This window comes from Mustelus asterias, chromosome 19 (assembly GCF_964213995.1).
Source record: "Mustelus asterias chromosome 19, sMusAst1.hap1.1, whole genome shotgun sequence".
NCBI lineage: Eukaryota > Metazoa > Chordata > Chondrichthyes > Carcharhiniformes > Triakidae > Mustelus > Mustelus asterias.
Genome location: NC_135819.1, coordinates 29764417 through 29789389, shown reverse-complemented (window position 1 = coordinate 29789389; position 24973 = coordinate 29764417). Strand labels below are relative to the sequence as shown.

At 43.7% G+C, this 24973-nt stretch overlaps 1 protein-coding gene across 2 annotated transcripts in view; it reads left to right on the top strand.

The window, feature by feature from the left end:
- plxnc1 (plexin C1) overlaps positions 1-24973 on the top strand; it is a 156578-nt gene that overhangs the window by 79271 nt on the left and 52334 nt on the right. For both annotated transcript variants that reach the window (XM_078235229.1, XM_078235228.1), the window contains exons 15-19: positions 2160-2250; positions 2425-2622; positions 2720-2875; positions 13374-13479; positions 22220-22321. In XM_078235229.1, coding sequence (XP_078091355.1) covers positions 2160-2250; positions 2425-2622; positions 2720-2875; positions 13374-13479; positions 22220-22321 — 653 coding nt within the window. The remainder of the gene's footprint in view (positions 1-2159; positions 2251-2424; positions 2623-2719; positions 2876-13373; positions 13480-22219; positions 22322-24973) is intronic.

Here is a 24973-nt window from a genome sequence, read left to right as displayed (position 1 = left end):
TTAACAAGTGAACAATCAAAATGATATAATAGTCATTTTTTTTACAATATAAGGTCTTCAGTTAATTTCCTGAGTAGATAAAATAAAATATATTTTAGCTCAAATAATTGAACTTTTCTCCATGTCATAGAGTCATAGAGGTTTACAGCATGGAAACGGGCCCTTCGACCCAACTTGTCCATGCCACCCTTTTTTTTAAACCCCGAAGCTAGTCCCAATTGCCTGCATTTGATCCATATCCCTCTATACCCATCTTACCCATGTAACTGCCTAAATGCTTTTTAAAAGACAAAATTGGACCCGCCTCTACTACTATCTCTGGCAGCTTGTTCCAGACACTCACCACCCTCTGTGTGAAAAAATTGCCCCTCTGGACACTTTTGTATCTCTCCCCTCTCACCTTAAACCTATGCCCTCTAGGATTAGACTCCCCTACCTTTGGGAAAACATATTGCTATCGAGCTGATCTATGCCCCTCATTATTTTATAGACCTCTATAAGATCACCACTCACCCTTATACGCTCTAGAGAAAAAAGTCTCAGTCTATTCAGCCTCTCCTCATAACTCAAACCATCAAGTCCTGACAGCATCCTAGTAAATCCTTTCTGCACTCTTTCTAGTTTAATAATATCCTTTCTATAATAGGGTGACCAGAACTGTACACCGTATTCCAAGTGTGGCCTTACCAATGTCTTGTCGAACTTCAACAAGACATCCCAACTCCTGTATTCAATGTACTGACCAATGAAACCAAGCATGCTGAATGCCTTCTTCACCACTCTGTCCACCTGTGACTCCACTTTCAAGGAGCTATGAACATGTACCCCTAGTTCTCTTTGTTCTGTAACTCTCCCCAGCGCCCTACCATTAACTGTGTAAGTCCTGCCCTGGTTCAATCTACTAAAATGCATCACCTCGCATTTATCTAAATTAAACTCCATCTGCCATTTGTCAGCCAACTGGCCCAATTGATCAAGATCCCATTGCAATCGGAGATTACTTTCTTCACTGTCCACTATGCCACGAATCTTGGTGTCACCTGCAAACTTACTAACCATGCCTCCTATATTCTCATCCAAATCATTAATATAAATGACAAATAACAGTGGACCCAGCACCGATCCCTGAGGCACACCGCTTGTCACAGGCCTCCAGTTTGAAAAGCAACCCCCTACAACCACCCTCTGGCTTCTGTCATCAAGCCAATTTTGTATCCATTTAGCTACCTCACCCTGGATCCCGTGAGATTTAGCATTATGCAACAATTTAACATGCAGTACCTTCTCAAAGGCCTTGCTAAAGTCCATGTAGACAGCATCAACTGCACTGCCCCCATCTACCTTCTTGGTTAGCCCTTCAAAAAATTCAATCACATTTGTGAGACATGATTTTTCCACGTACAAAGCCATGCTGACTGTCCCTCATCAGTTGTTGCATCTCTAAATGCCTGTAGATCCTGTCTCTCAAAATACCTTCCAATAACTTACCCACCTCAGATGCGGGGCTCAGTGGCCTGTAGTTCCCAGGCTTTTCCCTGCAGCCCTTTTTAAACAAAGGCACAACATTTGCCACCCTCCAATCTTCAGGCACCTCAAATGTGACGATCGATGATTGAAATATCTCTGCTCAGATCCTACACAGGAATTTCCCACTGTCAAAGGGCGGCACAGTAGCACAGTGGTTAGCACTGCTGCTTCACAGCTCCAGGAACCTGGGTTCGATTCCTGGCTTGGGTCACAGTCTGTGTGGAGTTTGCACATTCTCCTCGTGTCTGCGTGGGTTTCCTCCGGGTGCTCCAGTTTCCTCCCACAGTCCAAAGATGTGCGGGTTAGGTTGATTGGCTATGCTAAAATTGCCCCTTAGTGTCCTGAGATGCGTAGGTTAGAGGGATTAGCGGGTAAATATATAGGGATAAGAGGGTAGGGCCTGGGTGGGATTGTGGTCGGTGCAGACCCGATGGGCCAAATGGCCTCTTTCTGCACTGAAGGGTTTCTATCATTCTATGATTCAGATCCTATACAGGAATATCCCACTGTCAAAGCTCAGATCTTATACAAGAAAATCCCACTGTTAAAAGACCAGACTGTAGGCAGAAGATCTTCATGGCCATATTTCTTGTTGCAGTTTGACCTTCTCATCTCTGGTTTGCTTTCTCCAGTGGAGGCCGAAGCATAACGATAAGAGGCAGAAATTTAGATGTGGTTGAACAGATGCAGATGTGGTTAAAGGAAGACCCAAAGAAGCCGGCTGTAAGTTTCTTTTATTTCCAGTAACTGAAATTATCCTGTTTTAACCTCAGTTCATCACGAGTGACGTGTGTAATTTGGATGAAATTGGTTCTTATTTTGTATCAAATGCAAAAGCACAATTTAATCTTTGACGTTATTTATTCCATATATCAATGTTTTCTGTTTGTACAACAGGAGTGTTTAATTATTAATTCAACCTGGGTCTGTGGCTCACCATCTCCTCAGAACAGTGGAGGGCCTGGCAATTATACCATGTTATTCCATGTGTCTGGATCGAAGGAGCAATATTTCCCTGTGACGTACCAAGAGGACCCTGAATTTTACAACTTTGCAATGATTACCCTTGACAAACAACTCCTGATAACTATAATGGTAAAAAGCATTTCATTTCATCACTTGTTGAGCACCAGTTATCATTTATTTTCAGGCTCTTTTTAACTGTTTGCCTTTTGAACTGTTTATTTTACAGAAAAAGAAAGATAATTTACAACTTGACAAAAGTGAAATTCAGGTTTCTGTTCTGAGGGACAAGGATGACCGATGGGATTGTAATGTTACAGAGGTGATGAAAGATAAAATAAAATGTGTATCAATCACACCCAATACTTCAATATCAGGAGTAGGAGTAAGTTTTTTTTTCTATCTATTCATTCCTCGGTAGCCAGTATATGCACCACATCCCTAATTGTCCTTGAGAAGGTGGTGGTGAGCTACCTTCTTGAACTACTCCAGTTCACATGGTATAGGTACACCCAGAGTGTTGTTAGGGAGGGAGTTGTAGGATTTCGACCCAATGGCAATGGAGGAATGACGATATAGTTTCAAGTCAGGATGGTGTATTGCTTGGTGGGGAACTTGCAGGTGGTGGTGTTCCCATGCTTTTGCTGATCTTGTCCTTCTAGGTGGTAGAGGTCATGGTTTTGGAAAATGCTATCGAAGAGGCGTTGGTGTGTTGCTGCCACTGTGTGTCGATGGTGGAGGATGTGAATGTTTAATGTAGATGGTAATGCCATTGATAGTCAAGAGAGGTGTTTAGATTCCCTCTTGTTGGAGATTATCATTGCTGGGCATGAGTGTGGCACACATGTTGGTGCCAATTATCAGACCAAGTCTGAATTTTGTCCAGGTCTTGCTGCATTTGGAGATGGACTGCTTCACTGTCTGAGGAGCCATGGTGCCCAAGATTGTGCAATCAGCAAACATCCCCACTTCTGACTTTAAAATGGAGGGAAGGTAATTGATGAAGCAGCTGAAGGTGGTTGGGCCTGGAATACTACCCTGCGGAAGTCCTGCAGGTGATGTCCTGGGAGAGATGTTTGACCTCCAACAACCAGGGTTTTCTGCCTGATTCCCTTTGATTTCAATTCTGCTTGGCTCCTTGATTCTACACACAATCTGTCTTGATGTCAACCGCTGGTCACTCTCCCCTTAGTTCTTGGGTTCAGCTGCTTTATCCATATTTGGACCAAGGCCGTAATGAGGTCAGAAGCTGAGTGACAGAACCCAAACTGAGTGTCAGTGAGCAAGTGTTGCTGTGTAAGTGCCACTTGATGCCACTGTCAATGGTCCCTTTCCATCACTTTGCCAATCATCAAGAGTAGATTGATCTGGTGAGAATTGGCCAGGTCGCATTTGTCCTGCATTTTGTGGACAAGACATTGTTGTGCAATTTCCCATATTAATGTTATAGCCATAGTGGAGTGATTTGGTTAGGGATGCGGCTAGTTATGGGGCATCCTGACTTGTAGCAAACCCCAAGTCAGGGCCCATAGCCTTTGCATTTCTTGATTTTTTTAAACATTCATTTGTGGGACATGGGCGTCACTGGCTGGCCAGCATTTATTGCCCATCCCTAGTTGCACTCGAGAAGATGGTGGTGACCTGTCTTCTTGAAACACTGCAGTCCACATGTTGTGGGTTGACCCACAATGCCATTAGGGAGGGAATTCCAGGATTTTGACCCAGCGACTGCGAAGGAATGGTAATATATTTCCAAGTTAGGATGGTGAGTGGCTTGGAGGGGAACTTGCAGGTGGTGGTATTCCTATGTATCTGTTGTGCTTGTCCTTTAGATGGAAGTGGTCGTGGGTTTGGAAGGTATTGTCTCAGGATCTTTGGTGAATGTCTGCAGTGCATCTTGTAGATAGTACACACTGCTGCTACTGAGCATCGGTGATGGAGGGAGTGGATATTTGTGGATGGCGTCAAGTTTCTCAAGTGTTGTTGGAGCTGCAGCCATCTAGGCAAGTGGAGAGTATTCCATCAGACTCCTACTTTCACAGTAACTTCATTGCAGTGTTAATGTAAGCCTTACTTGTGACTAATAAATAAACTTTTTTTAAAAATTGTGCTTAGTAGATGGTGGACAGGCTTTGAGGAGTCAGGGGGTGAGTTACTCGCTGCAGTATTCCTAGCCTCTAACCTGCTCTTGTAGCCACTGTGTTTGCATGGCAAGTCCAGTTGAGTTTCTGGTCAATGGTAACCCCAAGGATGTTGACAGTGGGGGATTCAGTGATGGTAACAAACACCATTGAATGTCAAGGAGCGGTGGTTAGAGAGTCTCTTATTGGTGATGGTCATTGCCTGGCATTTGTGTGGCACGAATGTTACTTGCCACTTGTCAGCCCAAGCCTGGATATTGTCCAGATCTTGTTGCATTTGAACATGGACTGCTTCAGTATCTGAGGAATTGTGAATGGTGACGAACATTGTGCAATCATCGGCAAACATCCCCACTTCTGACCTTATGATGGAGGGAAGGTCATTGATGAAGCAGCTGAAGATGGCTGGGCCTAGGACACTACCCTGAGGGACTCCTGTAGAGATGTCCTGGAGCTGAGATGACTAACCCTCCACAACCACAACCATCTTCCTATGTGCCAGGTTTGACGCCAAACAGCAGAGAGTTTGCCCTCTCATACCCATTGATTGATAACCATTGAGTGGAAATAGCCAAGAGCTTCAAGTCTTTAGGTGTCCAGGTCACCAACAGCCTGTCCTGGTCCCTCCATGCTGACACTATTATTAAGAAAGCCCACAAATGCCTCTATTTTCTCAGAAGACTAAGGAAATTTAGCATGTCCGCTACGACTCTCATCAACTTTTACAGGTGCACCATAGAAAGCATTCTTTCTGGTTGTACCACAACTTGCTATGTCTTCTACTCTGCCCAAGACAGCAAGAACCTACAAAGGGTCATGAACAAAGCTCAGTCCATCACACAAACCAGCCTCCCATCCATTGACACTGTCTAAACTTCCCGCTGCCTCACAAAAGCAGCCAGCGTAATTAAGGACCCCATGCACCCCGGACATTCTCTCTTCCACCTTCTTCCCTCAGGAAAAATATACAAAACTCTGAGTACACGTACGAACTGACTCAAGAAGAGCTTCTTCCCTGCTGCCGTCAGACTTTTGAATGGATCTACCTCGCATTAAGTTGACCTTTCTGTATAGTGTGCAAGAAACAATACTTTTCATTGTGAACTAATACATGTGACAAAAATAAATCAAGTCAAATCAAATGATTCCAGTTTTGCTAGGGCTCCTTGATGCCACACTCGGATGAATGCAGCCTTGACGTTAAGGGCTGTCACTCTCATCTCACCGCTGGAATTCAGCTGTTTTGTCCATGTTTGAACCAAGGCTGGAATGAGGTCAAGAGCTGAGTGACCCTGGAAAAATCCATCTGGGTGTCACTGAGCAAGCTATTGCCGAGCAGGTGCAGCTTGATAGCGCTGTTGACCCCTTCCATGGCTTTACTGATGAGAGTAGAGTGATGGGGCAGTCATTCCCAAGTTGGATTTGTCCTGCTTTTTGTGTACAAAACAAACCCAGGCAATGTTCCACATTGCAAAGTAGTTGCCAATGTTGTAACTGTACTAGAAGAGCTTGGCTAGGGGAGCGGCAAGTTCAGGAGCACAAGCCTTCAGTACTATTGCCGAAATGTTATCAGGGCCCATTGCCTTTGCAGCATTCAGTGCCTCCAACTGTTTCTTGATATTATGTGGAGTGAATTGAATTGGCTGGAGACTGGTATCTGTGATGTTGGGGACCACTGGAGAAGGCCAAGGTGGATCATCCACTCGGCCCTTGTGGCTGAAGATTGCTATGAATGCTTCAGCCATATCTTTTGCACTGATGTGCTGGGCTCCTCCATCGTTGAGGATGGAGATATTTGTGGAGCCAGATATCGAAAAGCACCAGCTGCTTGACTCCCTATTTTAAATTCTGTTTTCAGCTTCTCAATGACCCTTTTTTCAAATTCTTCTGTGCCACCCCAGAGGAAATCATCCACGTGCATCACAAAAATTCCAGCTAATTTTCCTTCAGCCTTCCAGTAAAACATTGTTGGATCTGCTTTTAACTGGACACAGCCAGCCTTCAGTAATACAGATCGTACAGAGAAATACCAAACCCTTGATGCATCACTTAACCCATATACCCATTTATTTAATTTCCACAAATGTCCCTGTGTATTACCTGCTTCTTTGGGTGACCTCAGAAAAACTTTTCTCTGAAATGCCTCGCCCTGCAGAAATGCTGCTTTGATATCAATTGATTTACACATCCAATTATTAGAGGCTAGAACAGCAAAAAAAATGTCAGTGTCACTTTCCCTGCTGTGGGTGAATCAACCCTAATGTTTCTCCCATCCAAATATTCCTCATACCCACGGGCTGCTAATCTGGCTTTAGCTTTATACGTTCCATCTTGCAAAACTTTCTCTGTGCAAACTCACCTATGGGGCAAAGCAGGCTGCCCTTCATCTGGTACCTTGGTGTACATCCCAAATTCCTTCCAACTCTCCAGCTTCCTTTGTTTGGCCTCTCTAACTTCCGTGAGTTCCATTTGGTTTGCAGCTATCAATACTCCCTCCCTGATCATGGGCCTTCTACTCCCATTCCTATCATTGGTTTGATTCCTAGCCTTCCTCGTTAAACTCCAGCCTCTACTGCCGTGTCTGTTTCTGTCAGGGCTGCTACTTTCAGACCGCTGTTCTCTGTTGACACACCTTCGGTCACAGATTCGTGACTTTTTCCTGGGTTCACGAATGCTTACTGTCTCATCCTCAGGACTTGGGTCTCACTTTTTTTGTTTCCGTCTGACCACCCCATTTTCCCAATCTATAGCTTTGGCTTCTTGCCCTCACCCTTGGATGTTGAGCCAGTGTTCATACTTTCCTGAGGCCTTTCCTGCTTTCCCAATTATAGTGGCCTCCCTCCACTCGCTTGACTCTTCGGTTTTGTATGATACCACTGTGCCTACTTTGGGTAGCTGAACCTTTGAAGTAGCAGCTTCATCCCCTGCTTCACTGGTACTTTGTTGATCATCAGATTCCCCCTCATCTATTGTTGATTGCTCTTCATCTTTCTCAGATGCTCCAAATTCATACCCAATTCCCACTACCCTCGAAGAGTGGGCTCGCACTGTCTGGTTGCCATGTTGTATTATAACTACCTTGGTGTTTGTTCCTATCACTTTCCCAGGCCCTTTTCACTCTTTTTTGCCCTTTCTTTTATAGTACACCCTATCCCCTTTCTCAAAGTATGCCCCCGATGGTCTGATGCGACGACTTAGGGCCCTTCTTATCTGTTCTGAAACCTCAGCCTTAATGAAGGCCTTCCTTCCTGCATGCATAGCGTTTAAGTGTGCAGAAAACATGGAGCTAATGCTTGTCCCTTCTCGCGCCGGGGAGCATCTGTTAATACTGACGGCAACTTTGGATTCCTCCTGTATACCAACTGGTATGGACTATAGCCCCTCCACCATTTTAATGAATTTTTCGCGTGCACTGTCCATGCTAATGCAACCTGTAATTTACAGCCCGGTTGACAAGCCAAATTTTTATGCAACATGTCTTCGATAACTGCGTAATTCCTTTCACAGAGGCCATTGCTGAATGGGCTCTCTGCTGCAGTGCGCATTATTACGATATTTAAATTTTCGCACATATCTTGAAACTCATCATTTGCGAATTCGCCCCCATTGTCCGTCAAAAATTTAGACGGTGCCCCCAATCCTGTTCCAATCCAATGGGTCATAATTTTATCTATAATGGTCTTTTTATCTTTGCTATAAATCACCGTGGATATGCTAAACTAGGTGGCCAAGTCCACAAAGTGCAATAGATGCCTTTGTCCTTGTCCCATATCCTTAGATCCATCACCATCATTGAAATCTCGTGCTAATGATAGACTCATGACTGGACGCGAGGGTGTCGTTCTATATTTTATGCAAATTTCACACTGGGTTGATATTTGTTCTATGAGATCATTATACCCTTTGTCCAGCACACCTGCATCCTGCAGCAGTGCTCTCAGTCTCTGTGGTGCTGGATGACCAAACTGCTTATGGAGTTTCAAAATAATCTTTTTGTCCATCGTGCTGTTGTCTGTTCGCGACACGAATGCCTCATGAATCCTTTGGTCTGATAATTTCGGTTCACTTAAAGGAAGACAATAATGGCCAGATCTTGTAAAATGTAGGTCCACAGTTTTCCCAAACACCACAGCTTTATCCTGTTTCAAATCAATGGTCATCTGAGCTTTCTTCGTCGCAGACCTGCTTAACAACAAAGATATATCAGTGGAAACTACATCTGTACTTATAAATAAACTGATTCCTGCAATCCTACAGGGAAGTATCTTCCTTTTGGAGGACGTTAAAGTGTTGTCACCTCCAAATCTAAAGCAGGTGGAAGTATCTTGTACTTTTACTTTCTTTTGGTCTTCATGCTCAAGAGACCCTGAATAACAACTTAGCCAATCTTGGCCGCAGACAGTGGACGGACATCTATTCTCTAAAACAGCACAGTTGAAAGAGTCTATCATCAGAACACTCATTATGGAACTCAACTTTTCTGCCACCGAAACAAATGCCTTCCTGGTCCTTATCCTCGTCACTGTCGGTTTCCACGTATTCTGTGTCACATGTGGTTTCAAAGACAGATTTCTTCTTTTTGGACAGTTTACAATGTAGTGGTATGGGGGAATCACATTGGAAACAGTGATCCACAATCCCTCTCGCATTCCTTCGATTTAAACGTCTTCTATCAGTTTCCTATGTGCTGCTTCTTTCCCCATGTTCAAATCGGTTATCACCGTTTTTGACACCAGATCTGTTATTAATGTAACTGTCTCTGTTTAAAGGCCTTCGTGTACCATTTGGTCTGGCATGCAGTTGAGTCACCATTGACTCCTTCATCTGGGCGCTATGGCATTCCGGTCTGCATTGAACAAGGTGGCGGGGAAGGATTGTTTCCTGAAAAGCTTTTTAATGATGCTGCCATCTGATCGAAGAGGGGCTCTGTTCCCCTTAATTGTATCCCAGCCATTACTAATAGAGTATCCATGTGCGACAGACATGCACAGTCCAACAACCTAAAGGCTAATACTGCATCTGGAATCTCCAAATTAAATTTCATTAGCCTGTTACGGCCCCTATCAAAATCTATGATATACTGTTCCATGGACTGCGTATCTTGTCTCCTAATCCTGTCAAACATCACCCATCCTTCATAATTCTCCAAGAACTCACCTTTCTGGTAAAACCTATCTAAGTATTGTATCAGGAGCTGTCGCCCTTCTTTTCTATTTTGGGCATCTGCCATCCAATGGGAAAATACTTTGCTTCTTACTTTGCTCCTAATTGAAGTGACAAAGCTAATGCCATACCTTGCTTTTTTTCCGGTACCGAGGTACCAAGGGTCCACATTTTCACTTCTGCCTTCCATTGCCGATATGGTTTGGTATGTGAAAAGACAGGGACAATCTAATCCCACTGATTTACTTCTACTGTCTGCCATAGTTGTAGCACTTCTTCAAAAACAAGCACCAAGCTACGATGGGTTTTCCTCTGCTAACAATGTTGCATCAGAAGTAACTCTTCAAATGCAGCCAATAAAAATAGAACAAAACTTACTCCAACTAATAAATCAAAGAAAGTGTTTAATAAAGAAACATCATTACTCCAAACTTGGGGCCTTGCCCTGGGCCAATCCAAGCTCCCCACAATTCTACACACGTTTTATTTATAGTGAGTCAGCTGACTATTCCATCATGCTGCAATTGGTTCCATGGTTTACTGGGTCAGCTGACCCTTACATCTTGTTGCCATTGGTCACATTACATCCAATACAAAGTTGTCACCATTTACATTCTAACATACGGTGCAGGAAAGGATGTCCCAAGGCATGGTACGTCAGCAAGACCATGCAGAAGCTACGACAACAGATGAACGGACACCGGGCGACAATCACCAGGCAGGAGTGTTCCCTTCCAGTCAGGGAATACTTCAGCAGTTGAGGGCATTCTGCCTCTGATCTTCGAGTAAGCATTCTCTAAGGCGGCCTTCAAGACATACGACAACGCAGAATCACTGAACAGAAACTAATAGCTGAGTTCCGCACACATGAGGACAGTCTCAACCGGGATCTTGGGTTCATGTCACACTGCATGTAACCCCCACCATACTGTCTGGGTTTGCAAAATCCTACTGACTGTCCTGGCTTGAGAAAACTCACACCTCTTTAACCTGCCATTATCCTTCTCTCCACTTGCACTGTCTGTACCTGTAAAGACTTGATTACCTGTAAAGACTCGCATTCCAACCATTCTTCACATTACAGTCTGTAATTATCTTGTAATTGTGTCTTTACCTATATGTGCGATGTTTGTGAACCCATGCCTCCACTCACCTGATGAAGGAGCAGTGCTCTGAAAGCTTGTGATTCCAAATAAACCTCTGAGAGAAGAAACCATCCTCATCTCTGTCTTACTCTGAGATTATGCCCTCTGGTCCTAGACTCTCCCACAGGGGGAACAACATCTCAGCATCTGGCCTGTGAAGCCCCCTAAGAATCCTATCTGTCTCAAGAAGGTCGCCTCTCATTCTTCTGAACGCCAACCTCTCCTCATAAGAAAATCCATCCATACCTGTGATCAACCTAGTGAAACTTCTCTGAACTGCCTCCAATGCCACTATATCTTTTCTTAGATAAAGGAACCAGAACTGTTGGTCTAACTAGCACCTTGTATAGTTTTAGCAAGACCTCCCTTTTTTATACTCCATTCCCCTTGAAATAGAAGCCAAAATTTCATTTGCCTTCTGTAGGGTCCATTCATTCCTCAGAATAGACGTAGACGGCACTGATACGAAGTTGAACCTCTTTTATTGAGCAGCATTTAAAAGTAGCACATTAAAGGAAGTGGAAAAACTGATTTACTGGGAGAGAGAGAGATAGAGATACCAGCAAAGGCTTGTCCTGACACAGACTTGATCCAACCTTACACTGCCCACATATAGCTATAGAGAGCATTATAACTTTTCGGTTATCTGTGTAATGAAACTACTTGGTACAAGCAGTGTCTCTAACTTTCATAAACGAGCTGACGGTTGACTCCTTTTAAAATAGTGACAGCCACAATTGCAGTGTTAACATGGCACATGTCCACTTACCCCATTTTGTCACCGTTACCCCCTGCCATCTGCTCCTTTCCAAACTAAAGGGAATGAAAATCAACTCCACTGGGAGAAAAATGTGTAGTGCTGAAAAAGCAGATGTGCTGTTGAAGCTTTTCATCCTACACTCATCAGGACAAGTAGAAGAGTGCCAACAATTTATACTGCATGAGAAAAGAGTGATTGTTTGACCAGTCCACTCTGATTGGTCAGGACATTGCTATGGAGAATGGACCAGGAACTATTGTACCTCATGGTTTTCTTTTGGTGCCTCAACTATTTACAACCTATGTCAAAGACTTGGATGAAGGGGCCAAAATTCTGGTAGCTAAATCTGCTGATCACACCAAGATAGGTAGGACAGTTAGTTGTCAAGAGGACATTTAGAGTGGAACTTTCCAGTCCCACCCATCACGAAAATCGTAGCAGGCGAGGCAGACCATGCAAAGATCCGTTGACCTCGGGCGGGATTTTCCCGTCTTGGGGTGAGCGCGGCCAGAAAATCCCGTTCCTAGAGTCTGCAAATATAGACAGGTAAATGACTGGGCAAAATGTATAACGTGGGAAAATGTGAACTTCTACACTTTGGCATCTAAAAAATAGAAAAGCAGCATATTATTTAAATGAAGGGAGATTGCAGAACTCCTTGGTACAGAGGGATCTGGTTGTCGTGGTCCATGAATCACACAAAATTAGTATGTAGTTGAGGGGAGAGCAGCCTATTGTCCTCTGGGACTATGGCGATATTTCATTTCAGGTACAGCAAGTGTTAGGATGTCCCATGGGGAAAGAACCCGAGCCTATTCAATCTTTCATCATTACTAGGATTTTCCAGTCCAGGCAATGTCCTCACAACTCTCCATTGTACCATTTCTAGTGCAATCACATCTTTTCTATATGGAAATAAAGTGACCAGAACTGCATACAATATTCCAGCAGTAGACTAACTGCTGTATTGCACAATATTTTTAAATTATTCTTTAATGGGATGTGAGCAACATCACTGACAAGGCCAGCATATGTTGTCCATCCCTAATTACCCTCGAACTGAGTGGCTTGCTAGACCATATCGGAGAGCACTTAATAGTCATTCACATTGCTGTGGGTCTGGAGTCACATGTAGCCCAGAGCAGGTAAGGAAGGCAGATTTCCTAAAGGACATTAGTGAACAAGATGATTTTTTTAACTGAATTGTGACATTAATTGATGATAGTTCATGGTCACCATGACTGCGACTAGCTTTCAATTCCAGATTCATTGATTTAATTGAATTGAATTGAATTCAACCACCACTGTGGTGGGATCTGTGCTCATGATCCCAGACCCATAGCCTGGATTACTAGTCCAGTGATATCAGCACCATGCCACCATCTACCTGCATCACTGCAAGCCTCATGAATAAATGTTGCAGTGTTCAGAGCTTCTCAAATAAAGCTGGCCGTATTCCAATGCCTGGGAATGAATTCTCCATTATTCTTAATCCTTAAATGCATATTTAGTGATAGAATATTTACTGGAAACATTGAAAAGTAACTGTGCCGATAACAATTATTTACTGTCAGTGATGGGCCTTGACTTCACACTTGTTACAAAATTTGGTGTAATTTGTTGTAATGCACAGTGAAGCATCCAAAATGTGTTAAAATTGTGTTTTCTACCTAGGTGAAAGTTGGGAAATATGAAAAAACTTTAATGAGCAAAACTCCCAGCAAATCCATTTACATTATATTGATTGCAATACCTACTATGCTGCTGGGTTTCATCGTCAGTAAGTATCTAATATATATTTTGTAAATTTTTAAAGTACTTTTGCAGGGTAACTGATCACTCTCGGTGCTGCTCTGGTAAAATAATCTTTTTAAATTCCTATAATTGTTTCACTTAGTCTGTTTAGACCAAAACTGCGATGGATGGAGAGAAGGAGGAGGGTGATGGAGGAAGGTTTGATGGCTGGAGGGAGAAATGTGATAGAGGGAGGGTTAGATGGAGAGAAGGATTTATGGGGTGGAGGGAAGATGGGTGAATGCAAAGAGGAACGGATTGACATAGTGAAGGATCAGTGGATGAAGAGAAGTCAATGGAGCAAGATGGATGGGTGGATAGATAGATGGAAGGAAGGATGGATGGAATGGAGAGATAAATAGATAAAGCAGGATGAGAGGAATGGATGAATGGAAAATAAAAACTGAACATCTGTACAAAGTGAAAATAATTATGGCATGAAGAGATAATTATTGGATGCCACTTATTGCAATTGTTGCAAAATGTAATTTTGTTCACCAAGCGATGCTGGTTAAATTATTGTATTACTCAGTCTGAAGCAATGATCCCCAGTATTTGAAAGATTTAAGGAAAAGTGTATAAAGTCACTTTATCATTGGGGTTTGGTGATTTTAGATTTAAATCATCCTTTCAGCTGTCTTTTCCATTTCTTCCTCTTCCTCTCGCCCATCATGACAAACTTCTCCAAAATTACCCCCCTGCCCTAGTCCTGAACCTATGTCTTTCTTTAGATTCCATCCCATTTCTTGCAATGCTTCCTTTGACCTTATCTTTTCCATGAAACCTATTTCCTGCTCCCTCAATCCTCTTCCAAACAAACTGTTTATCACTCAACTTACATGTTAGCTGATATTGTCAGCATTTAACTTTCCTCAGGTATTTCCTCACTCTTCTCCAAATTGCCCATTATTATCCTCTCCTCAACAATCCTATTCTTGAATTCTCTGTACCTTCAAACTATCGTCTCATTTCCAATCTTCTTTTCCTCACCAAATGCATCTGCTCTATACTTATTAGCACTCTCGCCTATAGGTCACAAGGTTCAGGGTTTTTGTCCCACTCCAGTTTCAGTGCAAAAAATCAAGGGTGATCCTTCAGTGCAGTACTGAGGAAGTATTGATCTTTCAGAAATACCACCTTCCAGATGAGAAGTTAATGCTCCATCTGTCTCCTTGGGTGGATGTAAAAAATCCCATGGTACTCTTTCAAAGAAGAACAAGGAGTTCTGTCTGCTGTCCAGGCCAATGTTTATCCCTCAGTCAACATTGTGTAAACAGATTATTTGGTCATTGTCACATTGCTGTTTATGGGACTTTGTTGAGTGCAAATTGGCTGCAATGGGCGGGATTATCTGACCATTCACGCCGGTGGCACACCTCTGCCTGTGGGTTCCCCGGCGGTGTGGGGTGGCTTCAATAGGAAATCCCATTGTTATCGGTGTTAGCGGTGACCAGATCAGAAACTACAAGATATATTATTTAGGTAGCCTAAACCCCAACTTTTTGATTTTGGCATTAGTGAGAGCATAAGGTGTTTCGCTCCAGGTGTGATTCTACTGACCCACTAGCTAGTTTTTATTAAAACAAACTTCATTTAGGAACATAGAATATAACAAAAGAATTAGCATGAATTTTATCAATTAAAATACATAAACATGACAAAGTATAATTCTTGACAGCTATCTATATCTATAGTTTCAATTTAAGCAATATCCCCATAGATATGCTTCCTTCTTCAGAACCAATTTGTGCCAAACACAGATATGCTCATGGGGATGCTAGATTTCCGGCCTTTTAAACCCTTTGGACAGATACAGAAAGACACCTGCCTTCTGACTCCCATGCAGCAGTTTCCAGAGTAAGATATAACTTCTGAACTTTAGAGAAAGAGACCTATTTCCTGGCAGATCCCAGTCTCCAATCTTCAGAGAGAGAAAGAGATACATTACTCTGAAGCTCCCAAGCAATTATTGAACTCTCTGTGAGCCTAGCCCCGCCCAGTCCTATGATATTTTCTGTCAATCCACCTAATCAAGCCCCACTCTGAAAAAACACTAAAATAACAGATCTGCATTAGTCCAGATTAAAACAAACATTCGCGCAATTAAGATTACTGCTGTAATAACAACATGTAGGTTGCTGGTTATAGACAAAGCAGCACCAATAATAGAACTGACTACTAAAAGAAATCCTGCACCAGAAATATCTTCCACTTGACATAAACTTGTGTTCATCCAAAACTCTGTTGCCTGTATCTTAACTTGCTCCAAATCTCATTCAGCCATCACTGATCTTCACTGGCTTCTCGAATTGCACATCTAGATTTTAAAATTCTCATTCTTGTTTTCCAATACCTCTTTGATTTTTTTCCTTTCTATCTCTGTAATCTCCAGTCCTACAACTCTCTGAGAAATCTTCGCTCCTCTACTTCTGGCCTCTTGTAACCCTGATTTTAATTGCTCCACTACTGACTGTCATGCTATCAGCAGCCGAGGCCCAAAGCTCTAGAATTCCTTACTTAAACCCCTCTGCTTCTCTACATCTGTCACGTCTTTTAAGATGCTCCTTAAAATCCACCTCTTTGATCAAGCTTTTAGTCAACTTTTCTGATTTCTATGGTTCAGTGTCAAAACGAATGTTGGAAATGTTTTAATTGCTATTGTTCTTGTTCACAACCTTGGGACTTTTAACAACATTAATTCCAGTACACTCCAGCATTGGTCCAAACATAGACAAAAGAGCTGAACTTGAAGTGAGGTGAGAGTGACTGTGTTTGACATTAAGGCAGCATTAGACCGTGTGTAGCATCAATGAGGGAGATGGTGACACAGTGGTGGAAATGTCACTGGACTAGTAAACCAGAGGCCCAGACTAATGAACTGAGGACATGGATTCAAACCCCACCATGGCAGCTGGTGGAATTTAAATTCAATTAATAAATATGAATATAAAGCCATTCTCAGTTATGGTGATCATGGCAACTCAATTATTATTAAAATATATCAGGTTCACTAATGTCCCTTTAGGGAAGGAAATCTGCCTTCCTTTCCCAGTCTGGCCGACATGTCTGTCAACTAGTTAAAGGAGCCAAGGGCTCAGGAGAGGTTAGTAAAGTTTCCAGACAACATAATAGAACAGAGAGTATAGAAGGTGGCAGGAATCTAACCTCGTGAGAGCAAAAAAGTATGAGAGGGAAGGTGGTCAATGCAGGACTGAGGGTGTTGTACTGAAGTGCACGCAGTATACGGAACAAAGTAAATGAGCTTGTTGCGCGCATTGAAATTGGCCAGTACGATGTTGTGGGCATTACAGAGACATGGCTGCAAGAAGATCAGGGCTGGGATCTAAATATCCAAGGATATGTGTCCTATCAAAAGGACAGGCAGATGGGCAAAGGGGTTGGGTTGCATTGTTAGTAAGGAATGAAGTTAAATCGATAGCAAGAAGTGATATAAGAGCGGAAGGCATAGAATCTCTGTGGGTAGAGTTGAAGAATCGCAATGGTAAAAAGACTCTGATGGGAGTTATGTACAGGCCTCCTAGCAGTAGTCAGAATGTGGGGCAGAAAATAAATCAGGAGGTAGAAAAGGCATGTAAAAAAAAGGCAATATTACAATAATCATGGGGGACTTCAATATGAAGGTAGACTAGGAAAATCAGGTAGGTAATGGATCCCTAGAAAAGGAATTTGTGGAATGTCTAAGGGATTTGTTTTGGAGCAGTTTGTGACTAAGCCTATGAGGGAAGTCTGTGCAGACATGGTAGCACAGGGCGGCACGGTAGCACAGTGGTTAACACTGCTGCTTCACAGCTCCAGGGTCCCGGGTTCGATTCCCGGCTCGGGTCACTGTCTGTGTGGAGTTTGCACATTCTCCTCGTGTCTGCGTGGGTTTCCTCCGGGTGCTCCGGTTTCCTCCCACAGTCCAAAGATGTGCGGGTTAGGTTGATTGGCCAGGTTAAAATTGCCCCTGAGATTCGTAGGTTAGAGGGATTAGCGGGTAAATATGTGGGGGTAGGGCCTGGGTGGGATTGTGCTCGGTACAGACTCGATGGGCCGAATGGCCTCCTTCTGCACTGTAGGGTTTCTATGATTCATTTCAATTCTGGATTTGGTGATGTGTAATGAGGCAGATTTGATTAGGAAATTTAAAGTGAAGGAACCTTTAGGGAGCAGTGACCACAATATGATAGAATTTACCCTGAGGGAGAAGCTAGAATCAGATGTAACGGTATTACAATTAAATAAAGGTAACTATAAAGACATGAGGGAGGAGCTGGCCAGAGTTGATTGGAAAGGGAGCGTAGCAGGGAAGACAGTAAAACAGCAATGACAGGAGTTTTTGGGGGTTATTCAGGAGGCACAACAGAAATTCATCCCAAGGAGGAGGAAACAAGATAAGGGGAGGACGAGGGACGTCAAGGACAACATAAAAGCAAAAGAAAAAGCATACAAAGTGACGAGGATTAGTGGGAAGCCTTTAAAAGCGAGCAGAGGACAACTAAAAAGCAATAAGGGGGGAGAAGATGAAATATGAGTGTAAGCTAGCTAGTAATATAAAAGAAGATAGGAAGAGTTTTTTCAATATATAAAAGGTAAGAGAGAAGCAAAAATAGACATTGGAGGCAAAGCAATGGCAGAGGAACTGAATAATTACTTTGCATCAGTCTTCACGGTGGAAGACACCAGTGGGATGCCAGAGCTCCAGGAGAATCAGGGGGAAAAAGGTGAGTGTAGTGGCCATCACTAAGGAGAAGGTTCTGGGGAAACTGAAAGGTCTGAAGGTGGATAAATCACCTGGATCGGATGGACTACACCCCAGGGTTCTGAAAGAGATAGCTGAGGAAATTGTGGAGGCATTGGTGGTGATCTTTCAGAAATCACGGAGGCAGGGAGGGTCCCAGAGGACTGGAAAATAGCGAATGTAACACCGCTGTTTAAGAAGGGAGGAGGCAAGCAGACGGGAAATTATAGGCCAGTTAGCCTGACTTCGGTCATTGGCAAGATTTTAGTGTCCATTATTAAAGATGAGATCACAGAGTACTTGGAAGTGCATGATAAAGTGGGACTGAGTCAGCACGGCTTTGTCAAGGGGAGGTCATGTCTGAAAAATCTGTTAGAGTTCTTTGAGGAGATAACAAGGAAGTTAGATAAAGGAGAACCAGTGGACGTGATTTATTTAGATTTCCAGAAGGCCTTTGTCAAGGTTCCGTATAGGAGACTGTTAAATAAGTTAAGAGCCCATGGTGTTAATGGTAAGATCCTGGCATGGATAGAGGATTGGTTGACTGGCAGAAGACAGAGAGTGGAGATAAAGGGTCTTTCTCAGGATGGCAGCTGGTGACTAGTGGTGTGCCTCAGGGGTCGGTGCTGGGACCACAACTTTTCACAATATACATTAACGATTTGGAAGAAGGAACTGAAGGCACGGTTGCTAAGTTTGCAGATGATGCAAAGATATGTAGAGGGACAGGTAGTATTGAGGAAGCAGGGGGGTCTGCAGAAGGACTTGGACAGGTTAGGAGAGTGGGCAAAGAAGTGGCAGATGGAATACAATGTGGAAAAGTGTGAGGTTATGCACTTTGGAAGGAGGAATGGAGGCATAGACTATTTTCTAAATGGGAAAATGCTTAGGAAATCAGAAACACAAAGGGACTTGGGCGTCATTGTTCAAGAGTCTCTTATGGTTAACGTGCAGGTTCGGTCAGCAGTTAGGAAGGCAAATGCAATGTGAGCATTCATGTCAAGAGGGCTAGAATACAAGAGCAGGGATGTACTTCTGAGGCTGTATAAGGCTCTGGTCAAACCCCATTTGGAGTATTGGTGGCAGTTTTGGGCCCCTTATCTAAGGAAGGATGTGCTGGCCTTGGAAAGGGTCCAGAGGAAGTTCACAAGAATGATCCCTGGAATGAAGAGCTTGTCGTATGAGGAACGGTTGAGGACTCTGGGTCTGTATTCATTGGAGTTTAGAAGGATGAGGTGGGATCTTATTGAAACTTACAGGATACTGAGAGAGGCAAGGGAGGAAATTGCTGGGGCCTTGAGAGAAATCTTTGTATCCTCACTGGCTACAGGGGAGATCCCAGAGGATTGGAGAATAGCCAATATTGTTCCTTTGTTTAAGAAGGGTAGCAAGAATAATCCAGGTAATTACGAGCCAGTGAGCCTTACATCAGTGGTAGGGAAATTATTGGAGAGGATTCTTCGAGACAGGATTTATTCCCACTTGGAAATAAGTGGACGTATTAGTGAGAGGCAACATGGTTTTGTGAAAGGGCGGTCGTGTCTCACGAACTTGATCGAGTTTTTCGAGGAAGTGACGAAGATGATTGATGAGAGTAGGGCAGTGGATGTTGTCTACATGGACTTCAATAAGGCCTTTGACAAGGTCCCTCATGGCAGACTGGTGCAGAAGGTGAAGTCACATGGGATCAGAGGTGAGCTGGCAAGGTGGATACAAAACTGGCTCGGTCAAAGAAGACAAAGGGTAACAGTGGAAGGGTGCGTTTCTGAATGGAGGGTTGTGACAAGTGGTGTTCCTCAGGGATCAGTGCTGGGACCTTTGCTTTTTGTAATATATATAAATGATTTGGAGGAAAATGTAACTGGTTTGATTAGTAAATTTGCGGATGACACAAAGGTTGGTGGATTTGCGGATAACGATGAGGACCATCAGAGGATACAGCAGGATATAGATCATTTGGAGACTTGGGCAGAGAGATGGCAGATGGAGTTTAATCCAGACAAATGTGAGGTAATGCATTTTGGAAGGTCTAATACAGATAGGAAATATACAGTAAATGGCAGAACCCTTAAGAGTATTGATAGGCAAAGGAATCTGGGTGCACTGAAAGTGATAATGCCAGTGGAGAAGGTAGTCAAGAAGGCATACAGCATGCTTGCCTTCATCGGCCAGGGTATTGAGTTTAAAAATTGGCAAGTCATGTTGCAGCTTTATAGAACCTTAGTTAGGCCGCACTTGGAATATAGTGTTCAATTCTGGTTGCCACACTACCAGAAGGTGGCTTTGGAGAGGATGCAGAAAAGATTTACCAGGATGTTGCCTGGTATTGAGGGCATTAGCTATGAGGAGAGGTTGGAGAAACTTGGTTTGTTCTCACTGGAGCAATGGAGGTTGAGGGGAGGTTGAGGTTGATAGAAGCCTACAAGATTATGAGAGGCACGGACAGAGTGGATAGTCAGAAGCTTTTTCCCAGGGTGGAAGAGTCAATTACTAGGGGGCATAGGTTTAAGGTGCGAGGGGCAAGGTTTAAAGGAGATGTACAAGGCAGATTTTTTATACAAAGAGTAGTGGGTTCCTGGAACTCGTTGCCAGGGAGGTAGTGGAAGCAGATACGGTCATGACTTTTAAGGGGTGTCTTGACAAGTACATGAATAGGATGGGAATAGAGGGATATGGTCCCCGGAAGGGTAGGGGGTTTTAGTTAAGTCGAGCAGCATAGTCGGTGCAGGCTTGGAGGGCCGAAGGGCCTGTTCCTGTGCTGTAATTTTCTTTGTTCTTTGATACTATGAGGGCTGGATAGAGTGGACGTGGAGAGGCTATTTTCATTAGGAGGAAAGACTAGAACCAGAGGGCACAACCTCAAATGAAAGGGACAATCCTTTAAAACAAAGATGAGGAGGAATTTCTTCAGCCAGAGAGTGGTGAATGTGTGGAACTCTTTGCCGCAAAAGGCTGTGAAGGTCAGATCATTGAATGTCTTTAAGACAGAGATAAGTCGGTTCATGTCTAAGAAGGGGATCAGGGGTTACGGGGAAAAGGCAGGAGAATGGCGATGAGAAAAATATCTGCCATGATTGAATGGTGGAGCAGACTCAATGGGCCGAGTGGCCTAATTCTGCTCCTATGTCTTATGGTCTTATGTGACTCTAGACCATCTGACGAAGGAGCAGTGCTCCGAAAGCTTATGGTATTTGCTACCAAATAAACCTGTTGGACTTTAACCTGGTGTTGTTCAAACTCTTACTGTGTTCACCCCAGTCCAACACCGGCATCTCCACATCACTCTAGAGACCCACAGCAATATGGTTGACCCTTAACTGCCCTCTGCAATGGCCTAGCAAGCCACTCAGTTTCAGGGCAATTAGGGATGGGCAACAAAAATTACCAGTGATGCCCCACATCCCACGAAAGAATTAAAAAAACAAAAGTCGTTGGTCGTGTATCTTTAATACATACCATTTTCTGTGATTAACTGTATTTTTGGTCAACGCAATCTAACTTCTTTGCCACATGGGGTGGCAATGGCCTAGTGGTATTATCACTAGAATATTAATCCAGAAACTAAGCTAAGGTTCTGGGGACCCGGGTTCAAATCCCACAACAGCAGATGGTGGAATTTGAATTCAAATAAAAAATATCTGGAATTAACATGAAACCATTATCAATTGTTGGAAAAACCCATCTGGTTCCCTAATGTCCTTTAGGGAAGGAAATCTGCCGTCCTTAACTGGTCTGGCCGACATGTAACTCCAGAGCCACAGTAATATGGTTGACTCTCAACTGCCCTCCAAAGGCAACAGAGATGGGCAATAAATGCTGCCCAGCCAGCGATGCCCATGTCCCATGAATGAAATTTTAAAAAACATTTCAGTCGATATTGTTAGCACGCGGGGGTTGGGGATGTTCAGAATCACTCCTGCTCTTATCTGAAGTGGAATCTCCTGCTTTTGTTTACTTCAAAACTGATCAAATTTTTTGTCTTTAGTTTATTTTTGGGCAACTCGTCGCAAGGCCAAGCAATTCTCGCAGAAACTAAACACCCAAATGGAACTTTTGGAAAGCCAATTTCGAAATCAAATTCGAGAAGGTAACTGGGAGCAAATGTTGTACCTCAGCAGTTTCAGTATTACAATTGTTATTGCACTGTTATTCAGCTACTAATTTAAACTCTTTCGAAGCGTTTAGTTTAATGTGACAAACCAAAGACAGAAGTCAACTCAGATCCTCTTAACAAACTTCCGTTTATTTAACACTTCAGGTACCAAATTCAAGCTTACAAAAGTTGCAATACTTTAACACTTAACCGGACTTAACTTTTAACTGAACATTAAGGGGGCGATTCTCCCATTCCGACCCGCTAATTTTTTGCTGGGTCGGGCTGGGAGATGTTCGCGAGCGCCAATTCGCGGGATTCAGGCATGTGTTCCCGACACACGCACATCTCCCTCCACCGGATATCCGGCGCGGTTGGGACCATGCAGGAAACTGGAAGAAACACCAGGTAAGTCATTTAAATCTATCTTTAATGTGATTTAAATGTGATTATCGGGCCCGGGACTAAATTCTCCGGGCCCAATAGCATCTCCCACCCTGCCAGTATAATTTCACTCCGGCACGATTCAGAGTAGCTCCCCACTTTTGGGGAACTAGCGGAAGACCCCACTGGAATGAAGGGGGGGCCAATCAGGGGCCTCCAAGGGCCGGGGGGTGGTATTCCTGTGCATGGGCACTCTGGCAGTGCCAGCCTGTGCCCCCGGCACTGCCCAAGGGGCAAAGTGCCCATACCCATCGGGCATTGGACAGTGCCAAGGAGGCAAGAGGGCAGGATTTAGGGGGCATTGTCAAGGGGCAGGACCAGTTTGCGGTGGGGCCTAGAGACAATCGGTGGAGGTGGGGGATCCCGCTACCACTCTGCAGACAGGATCGGTCGGGGCTGGAGGGAGGCCAGTGATTGGGGTGGGCTGGGGGGCTGTTGGGGAGATCTCCCCCCCCCCCCCCCCCCCCCACCTGTGGGGGAAGAGGCATCTGCTGGAGGGGTGTGAGAGGGGATTATCACTGCTGTGGGGAGGGTGGGGTCCTCCAGGACAAGTGGTGGAGGGGTTGGGGTTGGCCTGGGAATAGTTGTCGCGGTCGCGATTGGGCTGTGGGGTGTGTGTGGGGGGGGCGGGTTGGCGGTAGCACTGCAGGGGACCCGGCTGGCCAGCGATCGAGCTGGCCAGCAAACAGGGAGACTGATAGATTGGAGCCACTGCGCATGCACAGAGTTCTGAAACTGTCAGACTCTGTGCTTTTAATAATATTCACGATTGTGACCTCTGCATTGTGCAGAGTGTGGGAGATTCAAGTCTGAACTCCCACTGAAAAAACAGTCATGATTTGCACCATTTTTCCCGTGAATTCAGCACTTAGAACTTTTTTGGGAGAATCACCCCTTTAGTCTTCACTGAAGATTAACTCTTCATTGAACATTAACTCTTTAACTGAACATTAATTCTAATTCTTTAACTGAAAACAGATACTACCCGGTTTAGAACAAAATGGCCAGGACCGTTCCTGATGTTTATTTTGTCTTCATGGTTCTTCTCTGAAGATGTTCTTCAGGACACTCTTGCAGTGGTTGATCTCTGAGTTACCTCTGGAGACAAAGGGCTGAAACATCTGGTCTTTACCCTCAAACTGTCGTAACCTTCCCGAAGGTTCTGTGGCACTCAGCCAATGGTGTAACCAGAAACCAATCACATTGTCTGACCAGGCCAATGAAGTTACTCATAGAAAACTCCATAATGCTTAGCTTAAATGGTATGTAGATCACATTGCCTTCACCCATAAATGGGTATGGCAGGAAATCGCAGCACCACAGCCTTATCCAAACATGCCCCCTTATTTGGTCAACAAAGGAAGCGTCAGGTCACAGCTCACAGACCAGATCACAGCAACAGCAACTTTGCAGCTTGCATCTGTGCTTGATTATAGCTTGACCAAAAATCCCAGCATGCTTAACTCTTATTCACAATTGCTCTTTCAAGCCAACATTGCCATTATTGTTGTTAAAATCATTGTGGTAGTTGTTCTTTCTCTGTCCATGGCATGAGACAATCTGTGGTATAAATTACAGGACCATACTGAATCTCTGACTATCACCAGTCTACCTTCAACCACTTCATCCCTGCACTCCCATCAGATCAACAGCGATCCTGGAATTTAGTGGGAAAATTTCACCCCCGCATTCCAAGAATGGAAATATTCCAAACTCCCTTCAGGGTTTGTTTCCATTCCATTATAATTCAGGTCAGGAACTCCAAGGTGTTTTATGAAGTCTGCCTGGATCATAAGTTTTGCAATCTGAATTTGGCTAAGATAAGCGTGAGATGTTTCACTTCAGGTATGATTCAAATGGCCCACTAGGGATCTTTTATCAAACAAAGTTTATTTAAGAATACAGTTAACATATAGCAATAACTTTTGCCAACTACAAACAAGAAAAAAAACAACCATGATATTGTATAACCTTAACAACTGTATGAAATGTTCCAACCAAACAAACCTCCTTAAAACGTACCCCTGCCACAGGTTTAACACAGAAATTAGAATGCTCATGTGATGTTGGAACTTCATCCTTTGGTTGGAGAATTTGACTTTCCCAGCCTTTTAACTTCCAGCAGAGGTCGAGATAATGCCACTGCGGCATCTAGCTTTCAGCCAGCATACCACTGCAAGAGACAGAATTCTTACTCCAGGA